This window comes from Panonychus citri, unplaced genomic scaffold, assembly GCF_014898815.1.
Source record: "Panonychus citri isolate SS breed McGregor unplaced genomic scaffold, ASM1489881v1 Contig00001, whole genome shotgun sequence".
NCBI classification, from domain to species: domain Eukaryota; kingdom Metazoa; phylum Arthropoda; class Arachnida; order Trombidiformes; family Tetranychidae; genus Panonychus; species Panonychus citri.
In genome coordinates, this window is record NW_026515406.1 from 503,164 (window position 1) to 527,812 (window position 24,649).

The 24,649-nt window shown below is 28.5% G+C and overlaps 3 protein-coding genes and 1 long non-coding RNA gene across 4 annotated transcripts in view; 3 read left to right on the forward strand and 1 right to left on the reverse strand.

Moving 5' to 3' along the window:
* The first annotated feature begins 916 nt into the window (after positions 1 to 916).
* On the forward strand, positions 917 to 3,190 carry LOC128392600 (28S ribosomal protein S30, mitochondrial-like). Its single transcript, XM_053352686.1, has 4 exons — positions 917 to 1,816; positions 1,879 to 2,046; positions 2,111 to 2,662; positions 2,759 to 3,190. The coding sequence occupies exons 1-4, from the start codon at positions 1,007 to 1,009 to the stop codon at positions 3,041 to 3,043; spliced, it is 1,815 nt and encodes a 604-aa protein (XP_053208661.1). The 5' UTR covers positions 917 to 1,006; the 3' UTR covers positions 3,044 to 3,190.
* A 3,936-nt stretch (positions 3,191 to 7,126) lies between these two features.
* On the forward strand, positions 7,127 to 8,471 carry LOC128385800 (acyl-CoA:lysophosphatidylglycerol acyltransferase 1-like). The gene is made up of 3 exons (XM_053344760.1): positions 7,127 to 7,367; positions 7,422 to 7,736; positions 7,805 to 8,471. The coding sequence occupies exons 1-3, from the start codon at positions 7,163 to 7,165 to the stop codon at positions 8,413 to 8,415; spliced, it is 1,131 nt and encodes a 376-aa protein (XP_053200735.1). The 5' UTR covers positions 7,127 to 7,162; the 3' UTR covers positions 8,416 to 8,471.
* Positions 8,472 to 8,661: 190 nt separating this feature from the next.
* On the reverse strand, positions 8,662 to 9,350 carry LOC128397265 (uncharacterized). The gene is made up of 2 exons (XR_008326911.1): positions 9,158 to 9,350; positions 8,662 to 9,002 (listed from the first exon to the last, which is right to left on the reverse strand). It is a non-coding gene; the product is annotated as an uncharacterized LOC128397265 (long non-coding RNA).
* Positions 9,351 to 9,504: 154 nt separating this feature from the next.
* Positions 9,505 to 24,649, forward strand: part of LOC128397173 (serine-rich adhesin for platelets-like) — a 38,634-nt gene continuing 23,489 nt past the window's right edge. Inside the window, 1 exon segment of the mRNA XM_053357895.1 lies at positions 9,505 to 9,734. The gene's annotated coding sequence lies outside the window, so the exon portion shown is untranslated.

Sequence of the window (24,649 nt, forward strand, 5' to 3'; positions counted from 1 at the left end):
TGAGAGTGGATTGAACATACTCCTTAATTGTGAAATTCACTTTCCTTGCAGTTATTAATTGTGGTCTCGTTTTATTGGAGTGTTAATCTTAATCGGTTAATTATTAATACATTGTATTAGTTGAGAAAAAGTTTCAACCTTATTGTTAATTGTTATCTGATTGTAATAGTAAATCATCCAGTCAACATGTGATGTAATTAAAATAATTACTGATGTTTAATATGTTTCATTCAATGGTGAGTTTGATGATTAAAAATCTAATTAAATTTCACTTTCCATTATAATTGTAATTTCCATAAGTGTCATGATATGAAATGTCACTGAGATATTAATTAATTGTCAAGAAAAAGGAAAACTCAATCAGATAAGAAAAGAGATTGAATGAAAAATGTTACCTTGATTACGATTTAATTGAACATGGAATTAGCCTAACATGATCTCCACATGAATAACAATTAAAATAAATATCGAAATCAAATCAGTCAAGTAAAATTAATCATTTTCTTAGAAAACAAAAAGAAAAGAAATATTCGAGTAATCAATTTAATTTAAGTTCCATAGAAACAATTAAATGGTGAAAAAATATCACTTCTAGTAGCAACAATCAACATTCAACAAGAATAAACAATTAACTAATTGTTAATCGAGTCGATTGTGAATCGGAAATAGAAACTAGGAAAAAGATTAACAATCAACTAAAATGGAAGAGAGAAAATTAAAAGAGAAAAGAATCTGATTATTAATAATCAGAAGTTTTGAAAGAAATTAAGTAAAAATTGGCTACAATTAATTAATCATAATCATTTTAATCAACGAAAAAATCACTTGCCTATTTTACGCGCAGAATATGTGAGAATAGGGGTTAGTTATTTTAACGAAAATTTTTTTTTCTATTCTAAATAAAAATGTGATGAGTTTGTTTTCCTTTTTTGATTTTGGTTTTCTTCTCTCTTTAATGATTAGTTGATTGTTTTAGTTAATTTGTTTTTTTATTGTTTTGTGTAGAATGTTAAGACAATTACATCAGCCCTGTATTAGAATATCTTGTTACAAACAGGTTACAATTGTTTCTTTTAGGGAGAAAAGCAAATTCCGAGGTAAAAAGGATAAAAATTTTGATACAGTTAAATGGCAATATAATAATGTCCCTTTGCAGCCCCATGATGATTTTGAACCAGATGAATGGTCACCTAGAAGATTAACTTATTATCCTGATGGATTATGGTCTTCACTTGTACCCCGACCTAAACCTGCCTGGTGGGTTGATAGACACAAACCATTAACCATTGAAACACTTAATCCACCGGAAAAAGAGTGGAATGATGTTGCTGTTTATCCAGAGATTGTTAAAGACTCAGAGATTAGTCATTTCTTTAAAACATCTTACTTAAATCGAACCAAATGGTATAAAGAATTGGCCGCTATTCCTTCAGCTGATGAGAAAAACAAAGCTTTAACCAATATCACTCGACAATCGTTACACTTTGATAAACCTTTTTTCAATTTTTTCGGTGGACTTGAGGCTGCTCAAAATTTAACCCAAACTCACCTGATTGATGGAAAGCTACCTGATTCTTATAAATTCAGTGATGAAGATGAAAATATGGTTAATAGATTGACACCAATTCTATTAGATATCATTAGAGTAAATAATAATGAGTCAATCAGAGGGATAACTAATAAAAATCCTCTCGCATCAAAAGTCGCCCCTGAACATTATCAAGATCGTATCAAAGAACTGAATTTACTTCAAGAAGTTAATAATCTAATTCTAAGTGCTCTCTCTCCAAATTCACCACATTTAATAGATTTACAGGTAAGTTTCGAGTATTTTTTCCATTATATTCTAATTCATTTCATATTTATTTCCTTTTAAAGGTTGATATTGATAGTCGAGTTCGATCATGGTGGTATGCATCTCAACTTCCTTTGCCCCCAAAGAAAGTTCCCCTTTGGAGAGAGAAAGAATACAAAAAAATCGACCAAGTTTGTACCTACGATAGTGTTATTCCACTTTCAATTCGGACATCGAAGCCTCTTTCAAGAGTAATTATCTAAATTAATTTCAACTCAGAACTTCCCTTTAATTTAAAGTCTTTTCTTTTCTCAGGTTGTCTCTGGTTCTGATGTTTTAAGCTCAACAGCTTCGATTCCTGAGTTAACCTTTCACCCTTACAAGTTTGGTGCACCATTGAGGGATCGTTATCTTCCTTCACTACCCGGTTTTTGGCCTGTAAAAAATTTTGACCCTTCTACCGATGAACAAGATGATTTCCCTTTTTTGTCAATGTTTGGTTTACATGATCTTGCCTCACGAAAAAATATCAATTATGGTCAAGATTTTAAGGACGATGAAGATATAGTTAAATGTAAAGCAATCATTGGTTCATTTTCTTGGTTAAATGGATTAGCCTTTTATCATGGATTTACACCTTTCCATGAAATAACTTATCCATTTGTTAATCAAGGGCTAGTCACTGATGGTCAAAAGTGGCATTTCTTTGTTTACCAAATGAACGCTCACACTTTCCATAGTGATATATTTGAAGGAATTGGTCCGAAAAATATTTGCTGGATTTCACCTGAGATTAAATTGTACGAATCTTATGAAAATGGACAATTCACAGGTATCAATAATGATGTTATTCGATATCTAATTAAGGTTGGTTATAATTTTTTTTATTACTAATTACAAAAATGGACAATTCGACGAATCATATCAACTTTTTCTTTTCTTTTTTTTATCATTTTCTTTCAGATGTATTCTCAAGTTCCAAGAAAAGAATTGGATATCAACTATCGTCCACTAATTGGCAAAGATGAGAGAACACAAGAAGAAATAGAATCAACTCGCAAAATTTTAGGATTTCGAGCAAACAATAAACATTCTAAACAAATGTGGTCATATAAATTTGCTCGTTATCCACAATTGTACCATAGAATTTTCGTTGATAATCCAGATTATGAATCCAGAATGATGAGAATAGGACTTCGTCCTCGATTGATACCTGCCGAAGATTATTATTACCAATGGAAATACTAAAAAAGAGTAGCAAAGAAAAGTTCTCATAATTTTACCCAAACAAATGTAAATGATTAAATTGAAGAAATAGATTTGCTCGCACTTCTAATTCACAATTAGACTAAATTAAACAAAAATCTAATAAACTTTAGGAGATTTGTAACAATATTTTCCCAACAAGTTTCAATGATGAATCTCGGAGAAATATCTTGACCTTGATCTTAATCTTAAGTTCACAAAAATGGCTTTGAACGGTCTTTTGGCTTACCGAAGTTCAGTCTCGAACTAAATTCTATATGATTCCATTGATAGTTGGTCAAGCTTATGGTTTGAAAGTCACCACTAACAAATAAGACAATTGTTGAATTGCGAAAACATAAAGCCAGTAAATCAATTTATTATCTACCGTTAAATTGATTGATTGTTTATTAATAGTTTCTCTTCAGTTAATATAATTGAAGTAATAGTAAACACAAACTGTTGATTAAATAAGAATAAGTTTGCAATTGTGACATAACTACAATTAATTGTTTTTCTATTTTCTCTTTGCTAATATATTACTATTAGAATACAAATTTAAATAGTAGATTTTCGCAATTAGTTCACATGTTAATTTGCATCGTTGAAAAGATCATTATAAGCTTAATTAACTTGTTATTTGATGACATTTCATTTCACTTTGTTGAAGTTTTAACAGTAAATTTATATTATATGAAACAATGATTTTTAATCTGCTACAAAAAGTTATACATTTTGTTACCTTAATCAACATAAGTTTGGTTGTGATTGCAATTATCTTATTAAATTGTATTATTTTACCAATTAAATTAATCTCATTTAAGGTATACAACAAGATTGAAGGAGTTTTCTTAATTTCGTTGGCCAAGATTATATCCACTTGGGGAAGGTTGTATAAAATAAAATGTAAGTTATAACATTAATTTCACGATAATCTATTGATTATCAATTGGCTACAATGTTTTACGATTCAAGAAATCAAACTTTCAATCAAGAATAACTTTTACTCATTAGAAGAAATCAAAGTCGAAAACTTGATTTTAGTTCTCATTTGAAGAAAATTCAATAGTTACGTTTGAATACCAATTGATATCAAAAGTTTGAGACTTCGAGCCTTAGTTTTTTTGCCTTTGAATTGTTCAAATAAGAAAAATGTTTCTCAACTGAGAGTTTAGTTTCTTCAATTGTATATCATTGTACGCGGTTGATAATCATTTGCTTATCGTATTATTACTCGTGAAACGCTGTATTAGATTTTCTATTGGGCATTGATCCAACTGAGATTATTGATGTCAAGTCTCCATCAACGAAGATACTAGTTATCTGTAATCATCAAACGGTCTTTGATTCAACCGCTTTGTACATTGGATTCCTTGGTAAAAGCTGCTACAAACCCGCTAGTTTTTGGCACAAATGGCATCGATTTTATGCCAACGGGATAATTCAAAGGTTGCGAAGTGACTTCGCTATCGATTCCTCTTTTAAAAAAGGAGATTTCGTTGATTATTGGGCAAAAAACTCGAAGAAATCTGATCGAGATCGCAATGTTTTTCTACTGTTTCCCGAAGGTAAAATATTTTAATCACTTCCATTGTTAACAATTATTAACATTAATACATTTCTTTTCATCATTAAGGAGCATTTAAAAATGATTACGCAGAAAAAAGTAACACATATGCTAAGCAAAATGGTCTACCCCAGCTAACTCGAACAATTTGGCCTCGAACTCGTGCTTTCGTCGATGTTGTTGACAAAAGAAATGGTTTCACTCATATTGTTGATTGTACTCTAATGTACGAAGATATCGATGAAATTGACAAGTTCTTGTTCCTGTATCCAGAACAATTGACCAAAAAATCTATCTATGGTGTATCAAGAGTGTTCGAGATCATAAACGATGATAAAATTGACCCAATTAACCAAGATGATCAAACAGTTGACGATTTAAATAAAATACAATCATTGGAAACAGTTGAACAATCAGATTGTATTTACAAAGTACCTCAGAGTAAACTGAATGAATTTTGGTTACAGCAATTGTGGTTAAGTAAAGAGTCAATGCTAAACTCATTTTACCAGGATAAAGATAAATTTCTCAACAAATTTAAGCCTCATTGTTACGATAGAATTAATTTATTTTTTCTCACCAATTTTATACTCGCAAATATAATTTACATCCCAGTGGGTTCAACATTCATTTACCTCATCTATTTATCAATATCTACGATTTTTAAAATCCTAACTTGATCACAATTAATTGTAATCCGACATTAATCAAAGAATCAATAGATTATCAATCAATAAAGTTATTCGTTCACTTGAAAATCACATCGAGGTCGCAATTAACTTCCAACTCTTTTTCTTCGTGTTTCCAAAAAACAACAATTACCTTGATCATAGAATAGGAAAAAATCTTCACATCTTTTTAGTTCCATGATATAACAAATGATAGCTATCATTTAGATGAGAGAATCACTAGTGATTCTCTCATCTGCAAATTGATCAGCAACTAAAGGGTGTTGCAGTCAAAGGAGATGACGATTTAATTCAATTGTCTACATTTTTCTAGTTCTTATCACAATTTAAGTTAAGATAATTTACCATTTTTAACTGCAACACTCTTTAATTCTAATCTGAAAATTCAGATAAAACGATAATCCAAGATGGCGTCCAATTTCGGCGCTATTTTATATAAAATAGGTCAGATTTTCCATATCTCGATTTCAATCTGAAAAATATTCAAGAATTTTTGTTCGAAATTGAAAATTTTTCTTCTATGCTATTCTCAACTCCATGAGAGTCTCATGTAAAAAAATCGGGTTCGAATCTCAACCGAATGAAATTTTATAACAAATTTAATCGAAAGGGTGTAGAGTTTTAATCAGATTGAAATCATGCTTTTTGTTGAACCCATGTTAAATTTCCATTTCCATTTTAAATTTCCAAAGGGTAAAAATTGACCTTTTTTGGTCTCAAAATTGATCGCCAAAATAGATTTTGTCCTAACTTCATTTTCTTGATAAGTAAGTGAGCTGCTTCGTTTGCAATAGAAATTAAGTTTCCGAAGTGACCGCGATCGATTGAGACCCGGCCATGTTTGAACACCCTAATAGAAGATTAACTTATTATCCTGATGGATTATGGTCTTCACTTGTACCCCGACCTAAACCTGCCCGGTGGGTTGATAGACACAAACCATTAACCATTGAAACACTTAATCCACCGGAAAAAGAGTGGAATGATGTTGCTGTTTATCCAGAGATTGTTAAAGACTCAGAGATTAGTCATTTCTTTAAAACATCTTACTTAAATCGAACCAAATGGTATAAAGAATTGGCCGCTATTCCTTCAGCTGATGAGAAAAACAAAGCTTTAACCAATATCACTCGACAATCACTACACTTTGATAAACCTTTTTTCAATTTTTTCGGTGGACTTGAGGCTGCTCAAAATTTAACCCAAACTCACCTGATTGATGGAAAGCTACCTGATTCTTATAAATTCAGTGATGTAGATGAAAATATGGTTAATAGATTGACACCAATTCTATTAGATATCATTAGAGTAAATAATAATGAGTCAATCAGAGGGATAACTAATAAAAATCCTCTCGCATCAAAAGTCGCCCCTGAATATTATCAAGATCGTATCAAAGAACTGAATTTACTTCAAGAAGTTAATAATCTAATTCTAAGTGCTCTCTCTCCAAATTCACCACATTTAATAGATTTACAGGTAAGTTTCGAGTATTTTTTTCCAGAATGATGAGAATAGGATTTCGTGCTCGATTGATACCTGCCGAAGATTGTTATTACCAATGGAAATACTAAAAAAGAGTAGCAAAGAAAAGTTCTCATAATTTTACCCAAACACAAACTGTTGATTAAATAAGAATAAGTTTGCAATTGTGACGAAAATAACTATACAATTAATTGTTTTTCTATTTTCTCTTTGCTAATATATTACTATTAAAATACAAATTTAATAGAGGACTTTTACAATTAGTTCACATGTTAATTTGCATCGTTGAAAAGATCGTTATAAACTAATTAACTTGTTATTTGATGACATTTCATTTCACTTTGATGAGGTTTTAACAGTAAATTTATATTATATGAAACAATGATTTTTAATCTGCTACAAAAAGTTATACATTTTGTTACCTTAATCAACATAAGTTTGGTTGTGATTGCAATTATCTTGTTAAATTGTATTATTTTACCAATTAAATTAATCTCATTTAAGGTATACAACAAGATTGAAGGAGTTTTCTTAGTTTCATTGGCCAAGATTATATCCACTTGGGGAACTTTGTATGATTTAAAAGGTGAGTGATAACATTAATATCACGATAATCTGTTGATCATCAATTTATTATTAGGTTTCAGATTAGGTGTTGATCCAACTGAGATTATTGATGTCAAGTCTCCATCAACGAAGATACTAGTTATCTGTAATCATCAAACGGTCTTTGATTCAACCGCTTTGTACATTGGATTCCTTGGTAAAAGCTGCTACAAACCCGCTAGTTTTTGGCACAAATGGCATCGATTTTATGCCAACGGGATAATTCAAAGGTTGCGAAGTGATTTCGCTATCGATTCCTCTTTTAAAAAAGGAGATTTCGTTGATTATTGGGCAAAACACTCGAAGAAATCTGATCGAGATCGAAATGTTTTTCTACTGTTTCCCGAAGGTAAAATATTTTAATCACTTCCATTGTTAACAATTATTAACATTAATACATTTCTTTTCATCATTAAGGAGCATTTAAAAATGATTACGCAGAAAAAAGTAACAAATATGCTAAGAAAAATGGTCTACCCCAGCTAACTCGAACAATTTGGCCTCGAACTCGTGCTTTCGTCGATGTTGTTGACAAAAGAAATGGTTTCACTCATATTGTTGATTGTACTCTAATTTATGAAGATATCGATGAAATTGACAAGTTCTTGTTCCTGTATCCAGAACAATTGACCAAAAAATCTATCTATGGTGTATCAAGAGTGTTCGAGATCATAAACGATGATAAAATCGACCCAATTAACCAAGATGATCAAACAGTTGACGATTTAAATAAAATACAATCATTGGAAACAGTTGAACAATCAGATTGTATTTACAAAGTACCTCAGTGTAAACTGAATGAATTTTGGTTACAGCAATTGTGGTTAAGTAAAGAGTCAATGCTCAATTCATTTTACCAGGATAAAGATAAATTTATCAACAAATTTAAGCCTCATTGTTACGATAGAATTAATTTATTTTTTCTCACCAATTTTATACTCGTAAATATAATTTACATCCCAGTGGGTTCAACATTCATTTACCTCATCTATTTATCAATATCAAAGATTTTTAAAATCCTAACTTGATCACAATTGATTGTCATCCGGCATTAATCAAAGAATCAGCAGATTATCAATCAATAAAGTTATTCGTTCAGTTGAAAATCACATCGAGGTCACAATTAACTTCCAACTCTTTTTCTTCGTGTTTCCAAAAAACAACAATTACCTCTAACATAGAATAGAGAAAATCTTCACATCTTTTAGTTCCATAATAACAAATGATAGTTATTCTCCCAATTAAATGATAATAGAATGAATTTGAAATTCTAATTTTCAATTGTGAAAATTAAAAAAGTTAACGATCAAAATTTATTATCGTCGTAATTGACAAATGCATTAGGCATTTAACCATGTACATGGTACCGAACTAGACGTTCAGTTTACAAGTTTCGTGTTAGTTTTCATGCTTTTCTTGTTAGTATCTCATGAATTTTTATTAGGTGTAAGAAGGTTCATTTAAATCAGTGATTGAATAATTCGGTGTTTTCATTGGCTTGGCTTGTCCTTCATTTTGTTGGATGCATCTAATGGTGACAATCCTTTTTTTTTTTTTTTTTAGTTTTTGTTTGTTTGTTTCCTTTTTTTGTGTTCTTTCATAGATTTGCCGGGTCCTTGAAGTGATGTCCAATTTTCGAAAGCATATATTTTAAATGTTAAAATTTAAATTTTTTTTTTTTTTTAAATGTTTCATTTTAAATATGAATTTGTTGGGTAGACATGTTTAAATATCGATTGTTTAAATATTGCCTATAGCAAGTTTACTTACGATCACTTTTCACATTTTGGGTTAGGTGATAAGGTAGACATTTTGATGTAAATTGTTATATATATCACTCGATGCACAGGAAAAAGTTGTACTTGAAATTAAACTGATGCATATTGACTGCTTTTTTCTTAATTAGTTGTAATTAATTAATCACAGAGTTAAGAAGGTAGATGTTAACCAAAAAAACAAAAATCGAATAGTGTCAATCAAATCCACTAGATCTCGCTACTTACTCCAAGTTCTTCAATTGGCCAACAGATGGCGAAAGAATCAAAAAGAAAAAAAGTTTAGAATTTTTTATTTCTCTTTTATCATTAGAAAGGAAAGTTTTGATTTCTCTTCATTTAGAGTAACTAAATTAACTGTTAATTTGTGCGAGTAAATTGTCATCAAATTTACAACTGGATCAATTGATTGTGTGTTTTTGTGAGAGTGTCAGAGGAACTACAATTAATTATTTTTCTCCGTTAACATTTGGATTGTGATTTTAATTCTTCGTCTGATTAATAAAGCGAGAAATTTATTCTCTTCAACTCTTTGTGTCGACCATCTTTGTTTTTTTTTCCTTCTTATTTCGGTGAGTAGATTTGTGACTTTTGTTTCTTATTTTTTTACTCACCCGAATTGTGATTGCTAATTAATTGTCGAGAAAAATTAAATTCTAATTTGTAATAACATTGGTTTGAATAACATCGACAATTAATTGAATTGAATCTCGTTTTCAATTCCATTGTTGTGTCAAGTGGGTTAACTTAAAGTGTCACGTTTTGGGTTTTCCTTCATTTTGTCTCATATCTTTTCCCTCTCCCTTCAATTTTGTGTAAACAATTTTTCACTTGACCATTTCTTTCTGGAAATATTGTTTTGATGAAATTAATCATAATTTAATCAGTCAACACCATCAATGCACATAAACACAAGTCAGTTTGTGTATATAACTGAATTGAATTATGTTCGTGAGTGTACATGTTAGTGTGTTGATAGAGATGTTCATCAGATTAGATCAATTCATTTTCGGTTCATTTTGAAAACTTTCATCTCTCTCTCTCCCTCTCTCTCACTCATCTTCAGGATACAATTTAGTCTTTTAATCATCACCATCATTATCAATTGATTATCCACATTTACCATCATCAACAGTATCAACCATTCAGTCAATAACTTTGTTAACACCACTGATCAACTTAGTCTTTCCTTACCTCTTGTCATGTTGATTGTTGATCTGAACCAAAATACAATTAAATACCTTGATTATCCTTTAATGGTTAATATCAATTGATTAATAAATTGATCTCTTTTTAATTCTCTCTCTCATATAAACACATTCACTTTCCATCACTCTTTCTCATTGTTATATGAACGATAATCATCAGTTTAGCTTATAATCAACTTGATCATTACTTGATGATTTGATAATATGATCAATGATTAAAATCATGATCATGATCTTGTAACCTCATTAAGTATTATAATAGACAGAAAAGTAGGAAGTCCATTTTATTATTTCTCTACCTGGTCAGTTAAATCAGTTTTAAACAATTGAGATTATTGTACCAAATAGATTAAAATTTTAATCGAACCAACTGATTAACTTTCATTTCTTGATGATAATCAAATTGTCAAAGATCAAATATATCAAATTCCAATCATCTGTTGATTATATCTAAATAATAATCAGCATAATCAAAGTTTTTTTTTTCATTTCCTCTCATTTAGTGTTAGATTACAAAGTTTCATATTAACAATTTCCATCAGAAAATGACTTAATCAACTCCAACACTCACACACATAGAAGACATGATTTAATAATTGTCAAACTAATTACATTTTCAATCTCCCATTCACTCACTATTGTTTAAAATTATGTTAACTCGTATTTAATCACAATCAACAATCAAGGTCCAAATTTTGTTGTTGTTTCAATTATCAAGATAGAGAATCAAATAAAAAAAAAGCTTCCAATGTAATCCCAATGAAAGTCAAACCAAAGTTGATTATTATTTTCATCATGCTTATTATTAACAATTCTCATTATGATTAAACTTAGAAAATGAATAGGAAAATATAATAATGATGATGATAGTAACCGTATGAATGTAACTGGGTCAAACAATTGTCTTTTTTTATTCATCATCATCATCATAATGAAACGATGTGAGTGCGAGAAAAAAAGAAGAGCAAACAAAACTGACCTCGAACGTTTTACCTGAGTTCTAACTTATTCTCATCAGGGATTCTTTTCTCTTTGACTGATGATAATGATTATGATGTTCTCTCTCATCATTATCCTCATCCGAGTTTCCTGTTGCTTGCTGTGTACTTTTGGGATTAAATTGTTGTGGTCAATGCTTTGTTTTCATCATCTGGTTTCTCTCATTCTAATAACTTGAAAAAAAAAACTTTTCTTACCAACTACAACTTGAAGATCTCTATCATTTAATTGATAGTTACAATTTAGTTTAATTCAATTGAATTACTTATTTAATTAGCCAGTCGTTGGTTAGTAATTTGATGTGTTTTATCATTGGAATCGTGAAAAATTAAATTCAACTTAACATGAAAAGATGGGAGATTATTAATAACAGTGTGTAACTAGAATATAACTGTGATGATGATGAGGAAAAAGATGATAATATAAGTGTCCTTTTTCCGGGCTTCTTTTTTCTTCTTAATCAACTTTAATTCATCTTGATTGTTAATAACAATCAGTAGGCAATCTTTTCCCTCTTATCATCATGATCGTCATATCTTTTCATTTTCTGAATTAATTTCATGCATTAGTGTAACACTGACATCAATTGAATCAACACACTATTTTTGTTTCTTGTTAAATGAATCATCATTTACAAACATTTGGTGTAAATAATCAGCCACAAAATGTAACATCTGATTAATTTTACTCAATAGAAATACTTGTAAAAAAAATGATGATGATTGGAAATGATGATAACCTGTGAAAATTTTTTTTGGTATTAATTGTACTGTGAAAAAGTGCCCTAAGGCATCGGATGTTATTATCATCATTTCTCAGATATCAACAACAACAACAACAATAACAGCAACTGGATAAAGTTTACTTGTCATCTTGGTATCAGTTTAAAAGTAACTTCACCTTTACCTCTGTACTTTTATCATCCACATTTTTACCAGGTAAACATTATTACCGCCTTACAATCTGTCCCTTATTCGGGTCTTTCCTTTGTGCTCTCTCTCTCTCTCTTTCTTTCTTTCTTCTTTCTCTTCTTTATCATCATCATCTTCTTATTCTTTGTCATCAAGTCTACCAAGGGCAACGATGGGAAAGGAAGTCGTTACTACGTTTTCTTTTAATCTTCAAGTTACTCTACATCTTTTTCCTCTCTCCCTCTTTCTCTCTCATTCTGCTCTCTTCTTAACTCTCGATCTACCTTTTTTTTCATCTTCATCATCACTCTGTTTATTTTTTATGTTTATATACCTTTGGATGATTTTTCTGAAGCTTGAAAGGACTGAATTTAATCTGAATCAACTGAAGCGACTCTCCCTCACCCTCTCTATCTCACTCACTCACTCTATCATCAACATTAACATCATTATAATCAGTATCACTTTCGCTTACAATCTGTTGATTTACTTAACTTTTTTTACTTTTGTTTATTTTTTTTTTCTTTTCCAAATTTTTTAGTGGCTCTTTTGAATTGCATGCAAACAGACAAATACTCATTCAATGTCCATTTAACTTGAAGCTAGTTTTTTTTCACATGATTCTGTTGTTTCAAACATAATGGTTGATGATGATGATGATGATGATGATAGTAGTCTCAGTGTGGTGAGGAGGTGGGGTGGTTAAGGTGATAATATTTGGCGATAGTGATGCTTGAAGGTCTTCCCTCTAGACAGAGAGTAACATTGTTTTGTATAGCATTTTATTGTTATCCATCCAAAATGAAAACCAGTTTTCTTTCAAATTGACACCAACTGATATTGAAAAAAAAAGAAGACACAAAAGTATCAACAACAACAACAACAATCGAGAAAAAAGTCAACAATTTAGCAACAGATGATTGTGAACTTGAATTTTATATAAAGACACAATTATCATGTTACTCTCATCTTCATCTTCATCTTCGTCTCTCTCACTCTTATCCATCTCTTTTTATTTTCATTTTCTCTCTCGTATATCAACAATATCATATGTTATCTTTGCCAATTCAAGTTTCTGCTTCCAATTGATGATGATAAATGTAAACAATTATCAAAGATAGAGTTAAATAAGTGATTAGATAAATTGGAAGTTAAATAATCAACATTTAATTAGCCAATTGATTAACCTCTCTCTCTCTCCTTAAATTCCTACTACCAAGTGGTTAGTATCAACTAATTGTTGGTTAATTGAATTTTCTGATTCTTTATTTTTTAACCCAATCCATTATAATACTTTGAACTAATTTTATTTTTATTATTTTTATAATCAAAGTTGATTAAAAGGATTTACCTATTGAAATAGGAATTTTCTTTTTCTCTAAGATAATTGATCAATTAATGAAACAATTGATTTGCTATTTACTAATTGCTGAAGCTTTTAATAATTTTTAAACATGAACCAAAAGGATTTGTGATCAACAGTTGCTCATCACTATAATTATCACTAATGAAGTTAATTATTGTTGATAATAATAAAAGAATCGTGATTGTCACTTAGCTTTAATGAGCGATGAAGATAATATTGAGGTTTGATAAATCATTTTATCTTTTTTATCATCCTCATCATAATCAGACTTGTCAATCAAATATATTCCTGGTCAATCACAGATACAAAGAGAGAGAGAGAGATGCATGTAAATATGATCATGAGACCATGTATCCAGCACTCAAATCTAAAGTATTGATGATTATTAGAATAGTATTTTCTTGTTCTGACTCTTGATCATCATGAGCATCTTCATCTTCATCCTCCTCATCAACTTGACAATCTCCTTATCAGGTCAACATCCCAATGGACGTTATTACCCAAGGTCATTGCCAGAATTGAAATGATAACCGTTATGATTGATATAGAGAAAAGAAACAATGAAAACGGCAAAGATGATAAGAAATATGAGAGAGAAAGAGAGAGTGAGTATATTTGAGAGAGAACTGGTCTTACTCCTCCACCTCCTTCATCATTATCATTATCATGATTATCATTTGAAAATTTTTTTTTTCTTTCCTCCGTTGACAATGAAGATGATGAACAGTCAGAGATAAGGAAGCTGATGGAAAGATGAAGATGAAAAGTACCTTGTTGATTCCACCCTGAAAATGTTCATTGTTCAACATTTTCTTTCCGAATCCATTTTCAATACATGTATTACAATTGTCATTATGATGATTATCATCATTATATTATTATTACTCATAACTATTTGTTGATGTTACTTTTAACAAGCGAAAAATAATAATAAAAATCATATTGACAACAACAACAATTTTTAACTTTACCTTTTGTATTGTGTTTGCTTATTGTTGCATCTTTGATTATCATCGTTATTATCATTCACTCATCATCACTTGATTAGTTAATCATGATCAGAGTGTGTGTGAGCGAAAAAGATGAAAAAAGCCATCAAATCAAAATTATCATCGATTTTGATTCCTCGTAGTAATCAACCATGATTATGATTCTGATTATGATGATTACTTGATTGAGCTGAAAATTGAGTAAAATTTTCAACTCACAACAATCAACCAATGAAAAAAATAAACAACTCATACTTGAGGGCTGAAAGTATTACAATATTAATCAAAGTGGAAAATAACAGAAGCAGGATTTCCTCTTCCTCCTTTACTACCACCAGAAAAAAAACACCATCTTCATATCATTCTGAACTATCTGAATGTTTCAAATGAATCTCATAAATTTATCAACGATAATATTGAAATATATCTACAAGCTCAATGAACTAAAACAAACTAACAACAAAAAGTAACAAGAGAAAATCAATTTTCATCATAACGGAACTGAAAACATCCTGATTATCACCATTCTCATTATTAAATTACCTGAATTTGTTATCAATTTGATTCGATTGATATTACCTTTTAACTATCGATAAAAAAATGCTACCTGAAAATCATAAATATCAGTTATCATTAATGAAGATAAACAAAAGATTTAATCTTCCAGAAAATCACCATGATCATCATGATCGTTATGATTATTATTGTGTTAATCCTTTGAATTTTTTTCGCAATAATTATCACCTAACTAACGATCATCGCAACTCAATCAGTTTAATTGCTTATCTACTATAATGATAATGCTAATTATTATTCAATAATTAAATTCAGTGGCACGTTAATTGTCACTTTCAATTGTTTTTTTATGTACTTTTAATTTAATGTATGATTTATATACGAAAATAATGTTCACTTTTAATTGTTAAACATGAATTGATTTTGATTACATCATGATCAATGGTAACACCGACAATAACAACAATTAATTTAGTTTAACAATGAAAAACAATTACCCAACAATTAAAAGGGAACACGGAAATGTTAATATATATTACAATTAATATATTGGAGAAACTTTTTCATGATTAAATTTAATTATTACCTTTCTATTGGTTCACCATTTAACCTAACCTTTAACACTTATCGTTTAGTTTAATTGTTGATTGTTGTAAATTGAACTAAATATTATTGTTGATTAGTATACGGCAAATTGTTAACACCTTAAAGATTAAATGAAAAATTTAGAACAATTTGATTGTGATTAACTCATTTTCTTCTGTTAATTGTTGTCTAACCTAAACTGCTCTCTCTCTCAAAGGTTACTACCATCAGATAATAAGTTAATTACAATTACGATTAACATAACAAGTTAGACAATCAATTACCTGGAGAGAGAAAGTTTTAATTTATTTGTTTGATAAAACAATCAACCTTTTCACCGATGAAAATATTGATTATCAACAATTACCTTGTTTCAATCATGATTTAATGATGAATCAACTTATATCATCTTATTAATATTAATCAGAATGATGATAATCATCATCATGGTATTGATATATGAGTTCATCTGGTTATCACATTACCATATTTAATATTCATTTTTTTTTACTTATTTGAATCACTGTTGATTGTGATTTACTTAATCATTGTCAACACATCATTTAAATCATCATAATAATTAAAAACCTTGAATATCAAAAGTAATAATTTGCTAAGGTTGAGTTTCCAAGGTAATTAAAGTTTTAATCAAAGTCTAACTTGTAATATATATCAATTGAATTGTTGATGATCAAGTAATTTGATTTGATATTATTAGATTGTTCTAACAATTAATTTGATAACACAATTAACTGTCTTTGAATTTCCTTTTATCTTAATTTTTAGCGTATCAATTACAACAATTAATTAAAATACTATCACCATATTACACACATGATGTATTTTAATTGTTATTAAATCATTATTTTGTCTAGAAAATGAAATAAGTACAATTTATCATATTCACAATCAAAGAGTAAAAAGATTTACTCTCGTTAATTGTTAATTGTTAATTGTTAATTGCGAAAGTTTTGCGCAACAAAAGCTACGATACAATTGATTAGTTTGATTAAGTTAATTGTGATTAACTGTGGGAGAGGAAAAAAAAGTCACTTGTAACCAAGTATTTAACTGATTATTATTTAGCAGATTAAAACCTTGATTTAGACAATATTTTAATTGTTAACAATCAATTTAAATATTATAACAAAAAAATCTATTGTCATTTAATATTAACTTTTCCTGTGCTCCATCAATTGTATTGGTTAGTTACTAAATTGTTGCTAATTTTTTAATCATTTAAACACGTTTCTCATACTCTCTTTAACTTAAATTATCCCTTAATTATACATCATCATCAACAATGATTAATAAATTGTTGCTCACTTTCAGTTTAGTAGGTCATCTAAATAAATGATTTTATATTAATAACATATGAGAGTAGGTACTTTATATATTTGGTTACCTGGACTCAATTGAATATTAAATAACAGTATTTACTTAACCTTGACCTATGTCCAGTTTCAGTAATGAAATAATAATATTGAAAAAAAAATAACATCCAGAGGTTAATTGTATTACTTGATTAATAATAATATTACAATTGAACAAGTTAATAAATCAATTTGATTGAATCAATTTAATAATCTTATTATTTACTCACTGTTGATCCAATGGTTAATTGTTTACCATTGATTGATCTTCGTCTCCAATAATTGATCAATCTGCTAATCAACTTTTAGTATTTTCCCTTAATTGTAATCACAATTGATGATTATTTACTTTTGATTACAATTTGATTAACAATCAACAAGGACTTATATGTACATATATAATATATTAATGGCATATTAAGGTCAAGCTTGACCAATGATTTTGTCTATTGTGCTTAACAATTAAATTGATTATTAGCAATATCCAATTAATAATTATCATTAGTTTTGCTACAAATGATAATCATTAGGACAACAATTAAAACTTAGAAACAAAGAAAAAAAAAGCTTAACATGCTAATCGATTACAATTATAAATTATTTTCATCATTAATCATAATTATTTCATGTATCAATTGATTTATTAGGTTAATTGTTGATTATTATTGATTTTTCTTGTTTATTAAAAAGAAAAACTTTTTTCTTCCTTCAAAAGTTAACCTTAGAACCTTTTTCAGAACAAACTTAATAAATATCATTCGTGTTCGAGGGTTCAGAATATTAGATATCGTTCATTTCTCCTTATTATTCAATGTTAACAATTTACTTTAGTGACTTAATTGTCTCAAGTAACGATGATTAACTTCAATCAATAAAATAAGTTGATGGTTTTAATCAGTTTTTCCTATTGATTTAGAAGTTACCTTTTCATTTCAACAATTAAATCACAATACATGATGATTAACTATATATACTGTTTATATCAAATACTATATATATTAAGGTAATCAATTTTTACTTTGATTAAATGCTGTTTCTAAATTAAAGCCTAGTAATCAGTTAATCATAATAATGCATTTGATATATGTGTGGTTATCATTGATTAAATTTGCTACCGGTTAATCTGATCAACCAACCCAATCTAATAATACTCATTGATATTATATTATATTGAATTTGAATAAATGATTCCTATGTAAATATATATGAGATAGGAAATGATAAATTCCCCAGAGGGTTAATAGTGAAACATTTTGGTATAACCATGATGATTATTCATGATGATAATCATTGATATTATTGAATTACAAATATTATATTTATTTCATGAAAACTTTTATATATCCAAGATATTAAAACTTGAATATTTATTGAAACTTTAATGATATTAGTTGATTATTAAACAACAACTTGAATTAATTATTGACTTCTAAATATAAATACAATGAATAATAAACTTAATCTAAGCTGTTTTTTTGTAAGAATAAAATTTATCGATAAATTTGATCCCTAATTTAGTTCAATTTAGTTTCTAATTTGCACCTAAGCAATTAATTAATTATGGTTTTTGGACTGTCACTTGAGTATCATTCTTGTAGTAATTAAATTAAGATTGTAATTACCGAGTTAAATTAATATCTTATTAGCTTATTTCAATTTTTCATGATCATTTGTAAACAATTTACTGATTATTGTTGAGCTTTTTTAATTTGTGTGTAGGTTGATTAAGAAAAGTTTCCATCATCAATGATAATTATAATTTTCTGAAAGGTTTAAGAAAAAAATTCAATCAGCCAACACTGAAAATCAACGATTGTAACAAATGTTGATGTTTACTGGTTTTTCCTCATCTGTTGATGCTGATTGTTTATCTTGATTGTTGATTGTTGATTGTTGATCTGTCCTTGCCTGTTAATAGTTTACTAACAGTGTAGGTTTGAAGTTTTAAACAAGGTAATTATCATTTGTGATATTAGATTATTGATATTTTCATTCATATCAGACTGGAAACCATGAAAAAAGGGTTTCAATTTGATTCTGGTTGATATTCAGCTGAGGAAATGGATACATGGTAAGAGTGGAAAAGTGATAATGTTGATAATAAGTATTTCTCTCTCTGTCTCTCTCACTTTCTCCCAACCAATGGATAAAAAATCCGGTAGATGCGATGAAAAGAGTTGAACTTATCCGATATCTTTAAGCAGATCGATTATTACTCAAGGAAATTATTTGTTCTCAATTCTCAAAGTTACCCTAGAAACTTTTCTTTCTGACCATTGATTAAATTGTACCAAATAAATTGACCCTGTTAGAGATGTATTCAGTTATCATGAAGATGATGATGCTACTAAAATATATCCTGAATCAGTTTCATCCATAGTTACCCTTGAAAAAAAAATAACCAGACATTGATGGTGTTGATCAAAGTGTCTCTGTATTATTTTTACAATCAATTTCATCTTAATTCAGTGTCTTGACAATAATAATAACATATAATAACTAATGAACTTCATCTAATGATGATGATAACGATTTTATTTTCTTCACAATTTCATATTATCACAAACAGAAAGGAAAACCAAATCAAACACTCAATTTCTGGTCTAATCTGATTGGAATCATTTATTGATTAACATTCAATAGATATAATGAGCTTTCAGATTAATATTTCCAAAATTTTCTCATCTTCATTACTTTAGCATCCTCATCACTATATCATTGTAACATTTTCCATGCTAGGAAATGATGATAATAATAAACTCTGTTTACTGAATTTTTCTTGACTCTCATGTAATCATAATAATATTTGTTTACATCAGCAACGCCTTTTAATAACCAAATAATATTAGGTATGAGTCCAAGATAAACATTAAGATGAGGATGCTGATGATGATAATGATAAAAATGATGATTCAATATCAGGAAGATGATGAGACTAATTTTTTTCCTTAAATTCATTACAGTTTACCAAGGGCGTCAATGTAAATATACTAGTAATTAAAATAATCCAATCATTGTGAGCAAAAATCTTTAATTCAGTTATGTATTAATATACTTCAATCAAATTTTGTAACAATTAAAGGTCAATTTTAATTGTATATATGTACAAATATTATCAATGGAATAGGAAATAAATTAAACTATGCTAAATGATAACAATCAACTCTGATAAATAGTCATCTTTTATTATTAAGAAAATTTAGAAAAAAAAAATTGGTAACAATCAGTTTAATTGTGAACTTTATTGTTATTACAATATCATTGTGACATCAAGACTTATAATATTTCCAACAAATTATATGTTATCATGTGTAAATTTACAAAAAGAAATCTATTTATTGTTGTTGTGGGTTAATCATCATATCTAAATTGTGGGAATTTAAATTGTTGTTTAAAAAAAACACAATCGCCCACTAATCACTGAGTGTGTCTCTCAAGTTAAACTTTTGATTCTGGTTTCATGATGATGATGTATTATCATGAATAAGTTAATCGGGGTGATTAAAGTTGATCTTATCAGAAACCATATTATTAAATAATATATTAGCTTATCAAATGAATCCAGGTAACTGGATATATCTATTGAGTTTCCTGGGAGTTTGAAAAACAATAACAAAAAAAAAGTATATATTTAATATTATAAGTCACTTATAAGCCTTTATCATCTTAAATCACCCTTCCCCTTTCACCTATCATCATCATCATCATCATCATCACCATCATCTTGTTCATCTTGAATATCTTTCTCAATATATAGATACTTATAATATTTACCTTGGAAATTTGAAAAATATTATTATTATATAAATAACTACATGGAGATAAAAAAAGGCAGAGGATGACACAGATTCCTAGATAATACTTATAATACTACATGTATCACAATCCAATCCCACCCCCACCCACTACTCATCCTATGACTGAATCAACTTGATTCCCTGTGCATATTATTGTATATATGCCATATAGTCAAGATTAATAATATTATCATGATAATACATTTTCACCAAGGGTAAAACAATGTATATGCTTATTATCATTTCATTCAGCTCATTGTCACTCACAATTTTTACCTCTTTTCCACCCTCACATGTATTACTTGATAACATCCCACCCAATTCAATTTTTCTCATGATAATAACTTACTCTTTTCCCTCTTAAGAAAATGATATTCATAAGTTTTATTATGTATTCCCTGTAACTCCTATTCAATTGTTGAACAATCTTACCTTTTTTCTATGTTGTTGAAATTATTCATTCACTTGAATATCATCATGATGATTATTAATACTCTTCCTTTATCATTATTGACTATATTTCTTACTGAAGAAATAAATTCACCAAAAAACTTACTATTTAAAAAGATTGTAACTGTTCATTATTATCTTTGTATCTTAATCACTTTATCATGTTATCATCTTTAACTTAATCCAATTACATGAAGATTTAAACTCATTAACTTGAATTGAAATCGAAATTAATTTGTCAGATTAAAATAATTACATTACAATTGGACGTGAATATAAATAAGTAATTGCATTAATATTTATATTCGTTACTAATTAACCAATTGTTATCGTAATATTAAGTTATCATCATTAATTGTTGGTACATTATTGTTTGTAGGATTGATGATAACTTCAGGTAAATGGGAATGAAAAATTCATGAAGATGATGATGATGATAATGATTATTATTCAGGACTGGTCAAGTATCTTTGTTGATAATTAACTGACAAGTGACACATTGTCATGATGATGATGATGATGATATTTGGAAGGGAGGATTTTAACTTGAATGATGAAACTGTTTTAATATTTAATATAATCCATTGTATTAACTGTCTCTTGATTGTTGTTTATATCCTTTGACAAGTATATATGTTTTCACCATTTTCAATAGTTTGACCATGTCAAAGGAGCTAAAATTACTACTACTACTAGACTGTTAATGATTATCATTATCATTATCATGACTTGTTTTATTATTATCATGATGATAAAAGATGATGGTCAACATGATAAGAAACTAGGTTATCACCATCATCACCATCATTTGATGCAACTAACGACATTTTTGTCAATCACACTTACATACAAATCTCAAGAGTGATTTTATATCAATCTGTTTAAATGATTTTATCCCTTTTATCATCCAATGATTATTATGATGATAAAATTATTCTGACTCTCTCATTTTGATTCAGTTAACGTATATGAAGTTCATGGTAACTGAAGATGAGATGAAAACTATTGAATTGTTTGTTTGTTTTAACCTAGAAAATGTTTATCATCATCATAAGAATCTCCTTGTTGTTTATATTTCATGATAAAACTTTTTACCATGAAATCCATTGAAAGAGTTTACAATTTTTGAATTTAAATTGTGATACATGAAATTTACTTCCAATGAATCTCAATGAATTTATCATCATGATCATGGTTTCAAAGATTGAGCTCACACCAATGAATTTCATTGATATCAGGTTACTTTTGAATCTCATGAATCCGATGATGATGATGATGAGAGATACACAAAACTACAATTGACTTTGGACTAATTAAATCGTGACAATTAACACACTTTTGTTAACAATTAAACTTCCCTCAAGACAAATATCCTTTTGTTTTTAATGATTTGCAAAAATGTACAATTAGTGGTCAATGTTTGGTAATTGTTGACAGAATTGACTCGAAAATTAATATCATTAAATATTGATTATGATTTATTGATTACTGATCAACTAATAACTATTGTTTGTAACAAATTGTTACTCTATTTGTTGTTGTACATATTTGATTGTTAATCACAATTGCCTTTAGCATCTTGGTTAATTGTTTACTCTTGATTACTGTGTTTTTCTTGGACAAATTGACCCAGAAAATGTAAGCTAATGATGAGAATGAACTTCTGTCTTGATCAGCATCTTCATGGAGGAAAAAATTGTCCTCCATGAATAAGATGAGAATGAAAAAAAAGAGACAATAATAGTTAATATCATTATCTTCATCATTACCATCAATCATTGTGTGATAAGTGGCTCAGTTAATTCATGTAACCACAATTAAATTATCGTTGTTGTTGTTGTTTTCTTATTCCGATGATGATGATGATTATAACAATTATGATTCTGTTTGATCAATTTGAATGATCATCTTATAAAAATCCAAACTGATTTAATCATCATCATCATCATTTATCAATTTGATTATTATTATTAGATTAAGTATAAAAATATCAAATAAAAAATTGATTGTGGTCTCTTGTTTATCGTTGTCACTTTAATTGTTACCATTATAAATCATTATTGACTTTTTCTCTGAGTTATTATTGATTACATAGTGTACCAAGTGATCAGATTTGATGAGATTAACCTAATTGTAAATAGAAACAATTAACTACTAGTATTATACTATCAATACATATACATACCCTTCAGTTAATTGTAAGAAATTAATTTCACCCTAATAATTTAGTCTGTAGATTTACTTGTACATATGATTGATGATTAAATTTTGCTTTCTAAATACAATACAAGTTAACAAAAGTCAATTAACTTTACCAATAATGTAAAACTGGACATGACTTTATTGTCCAGTTGACCAATAGTAGATTTTAAAAATAAATAAATTCTATCTCAATGATTCAGATAAATTCAGTGATGAGGAAGTGGAAAAAAAAATGAAGATTAACAAAATTTTGTGTCATCTTTCATGATGAATGAACTCTCATCACCATTATCGTAAACTTGATATATAAGGTTGACAATTAATTGTTGATAGCAAATTAAATTACAATTTAAATTGTAATGTCTACTCGAGGTAATCCAATTATCATGCATTAGCTGAGCAATAAATTGAAATTTTTATCCACAAGAAAAAACCATTATAATATTTAATGTCTATGGGAAAAGTAAATTGGAATTGGGTAAATGTGATATTTTGTCATGGTAGTAAATGATAACTTTGGTTAAATGTAGTTGATAAAATGTTTCAACATTTTGCTTGGAACCAAGGTTAAGAATAGCAGGAAAATCACCTTAGCATCTTGGTGATTTTTTGGCAAACCATTTATCATGAAGAGAAACATGAAAGTATTAATGATTTTAATCATGTAACAATTTGATTCAATTAACTGGGAGGGTACAACAAAATTGTCACCCTGGTAATATTCAAGTTTACACCATTGTAAGTCTTACAATATTTCTCGACATCTCTTGTTGGTCTGGAAATTGAGAGAAAATTGTTTCATATTTGAATAAATTTCATGACTCAATGAATTGAGATGATATTTTTACCTACAGGGTGATGGAAAGTAGCGTTAGTTTCAAGTTATTATTCTCGGTTTGAGCTAATAAATCACGTTGAACTTTTGTATATTAGTTTATAAATAGGTAAATGTAAGATGGATGATGATAGTAGAGGAAAAAGGGGAGAGAGTTAATTTCATCAGAATAAGAATGGATAAAAAGTTCATTTCATGATTTTGGTTGTAACGAAAATCATTGAGAATTACAAATGAATCGTTTCTTTCTCGTTTT

What these genes read in the sequence shown, in the direction of transcription:
- LOC128385800 (XM_053344760.1), top strand. Translation starts at nt 7,163, where the DNA reads ATGATTTTTAATCTGCTACAAAAAGTTATACATTTTGTTACCTTAATC. An exon ending in AACTTTGTATGATTTAAAAG is followed by an intron (nt 7,368 to 7,421) that starts GTGAGTGATAAC and finishes ATTTATTATTAG; the next exon opens with GTTTCAGATTAGGTGTTGAT. An exon ending in TTTTCTACTGTTTCCCGAAG is followed by an intron (nt 7,737 to 7,804) that starts GTAAAATATTTT and finishes TTCATCATTAAG; the next exon opens with GAGCATTTAAAAATGATTAC.
- LOC128392600 (XM_053352686.1), top strand. Translation starts at nt 1,007, where the DNA reads ATGTTAAGACAATTACATCAGCCCTGTATTAGAATATCTTGTTACAAA. An exon ending in CACATTTAATAGATTTACAG is followed by an intron (nt 1,817 to 1,878) that starts GTAAGTTTCGAG and finishes TTCCTTTTAAAG; the next exon opens with GTTGATATTGATAGTCGAGT. An exon ending in TTATTCGATATCTAATTAAG is followed by an intron (nt 2,663 to 2,758) that starts GTTGGTTATAAT and finishes ATTTTCTTTCAG; the next exon opens with ATGTATTCTCAAGTTCCAAG.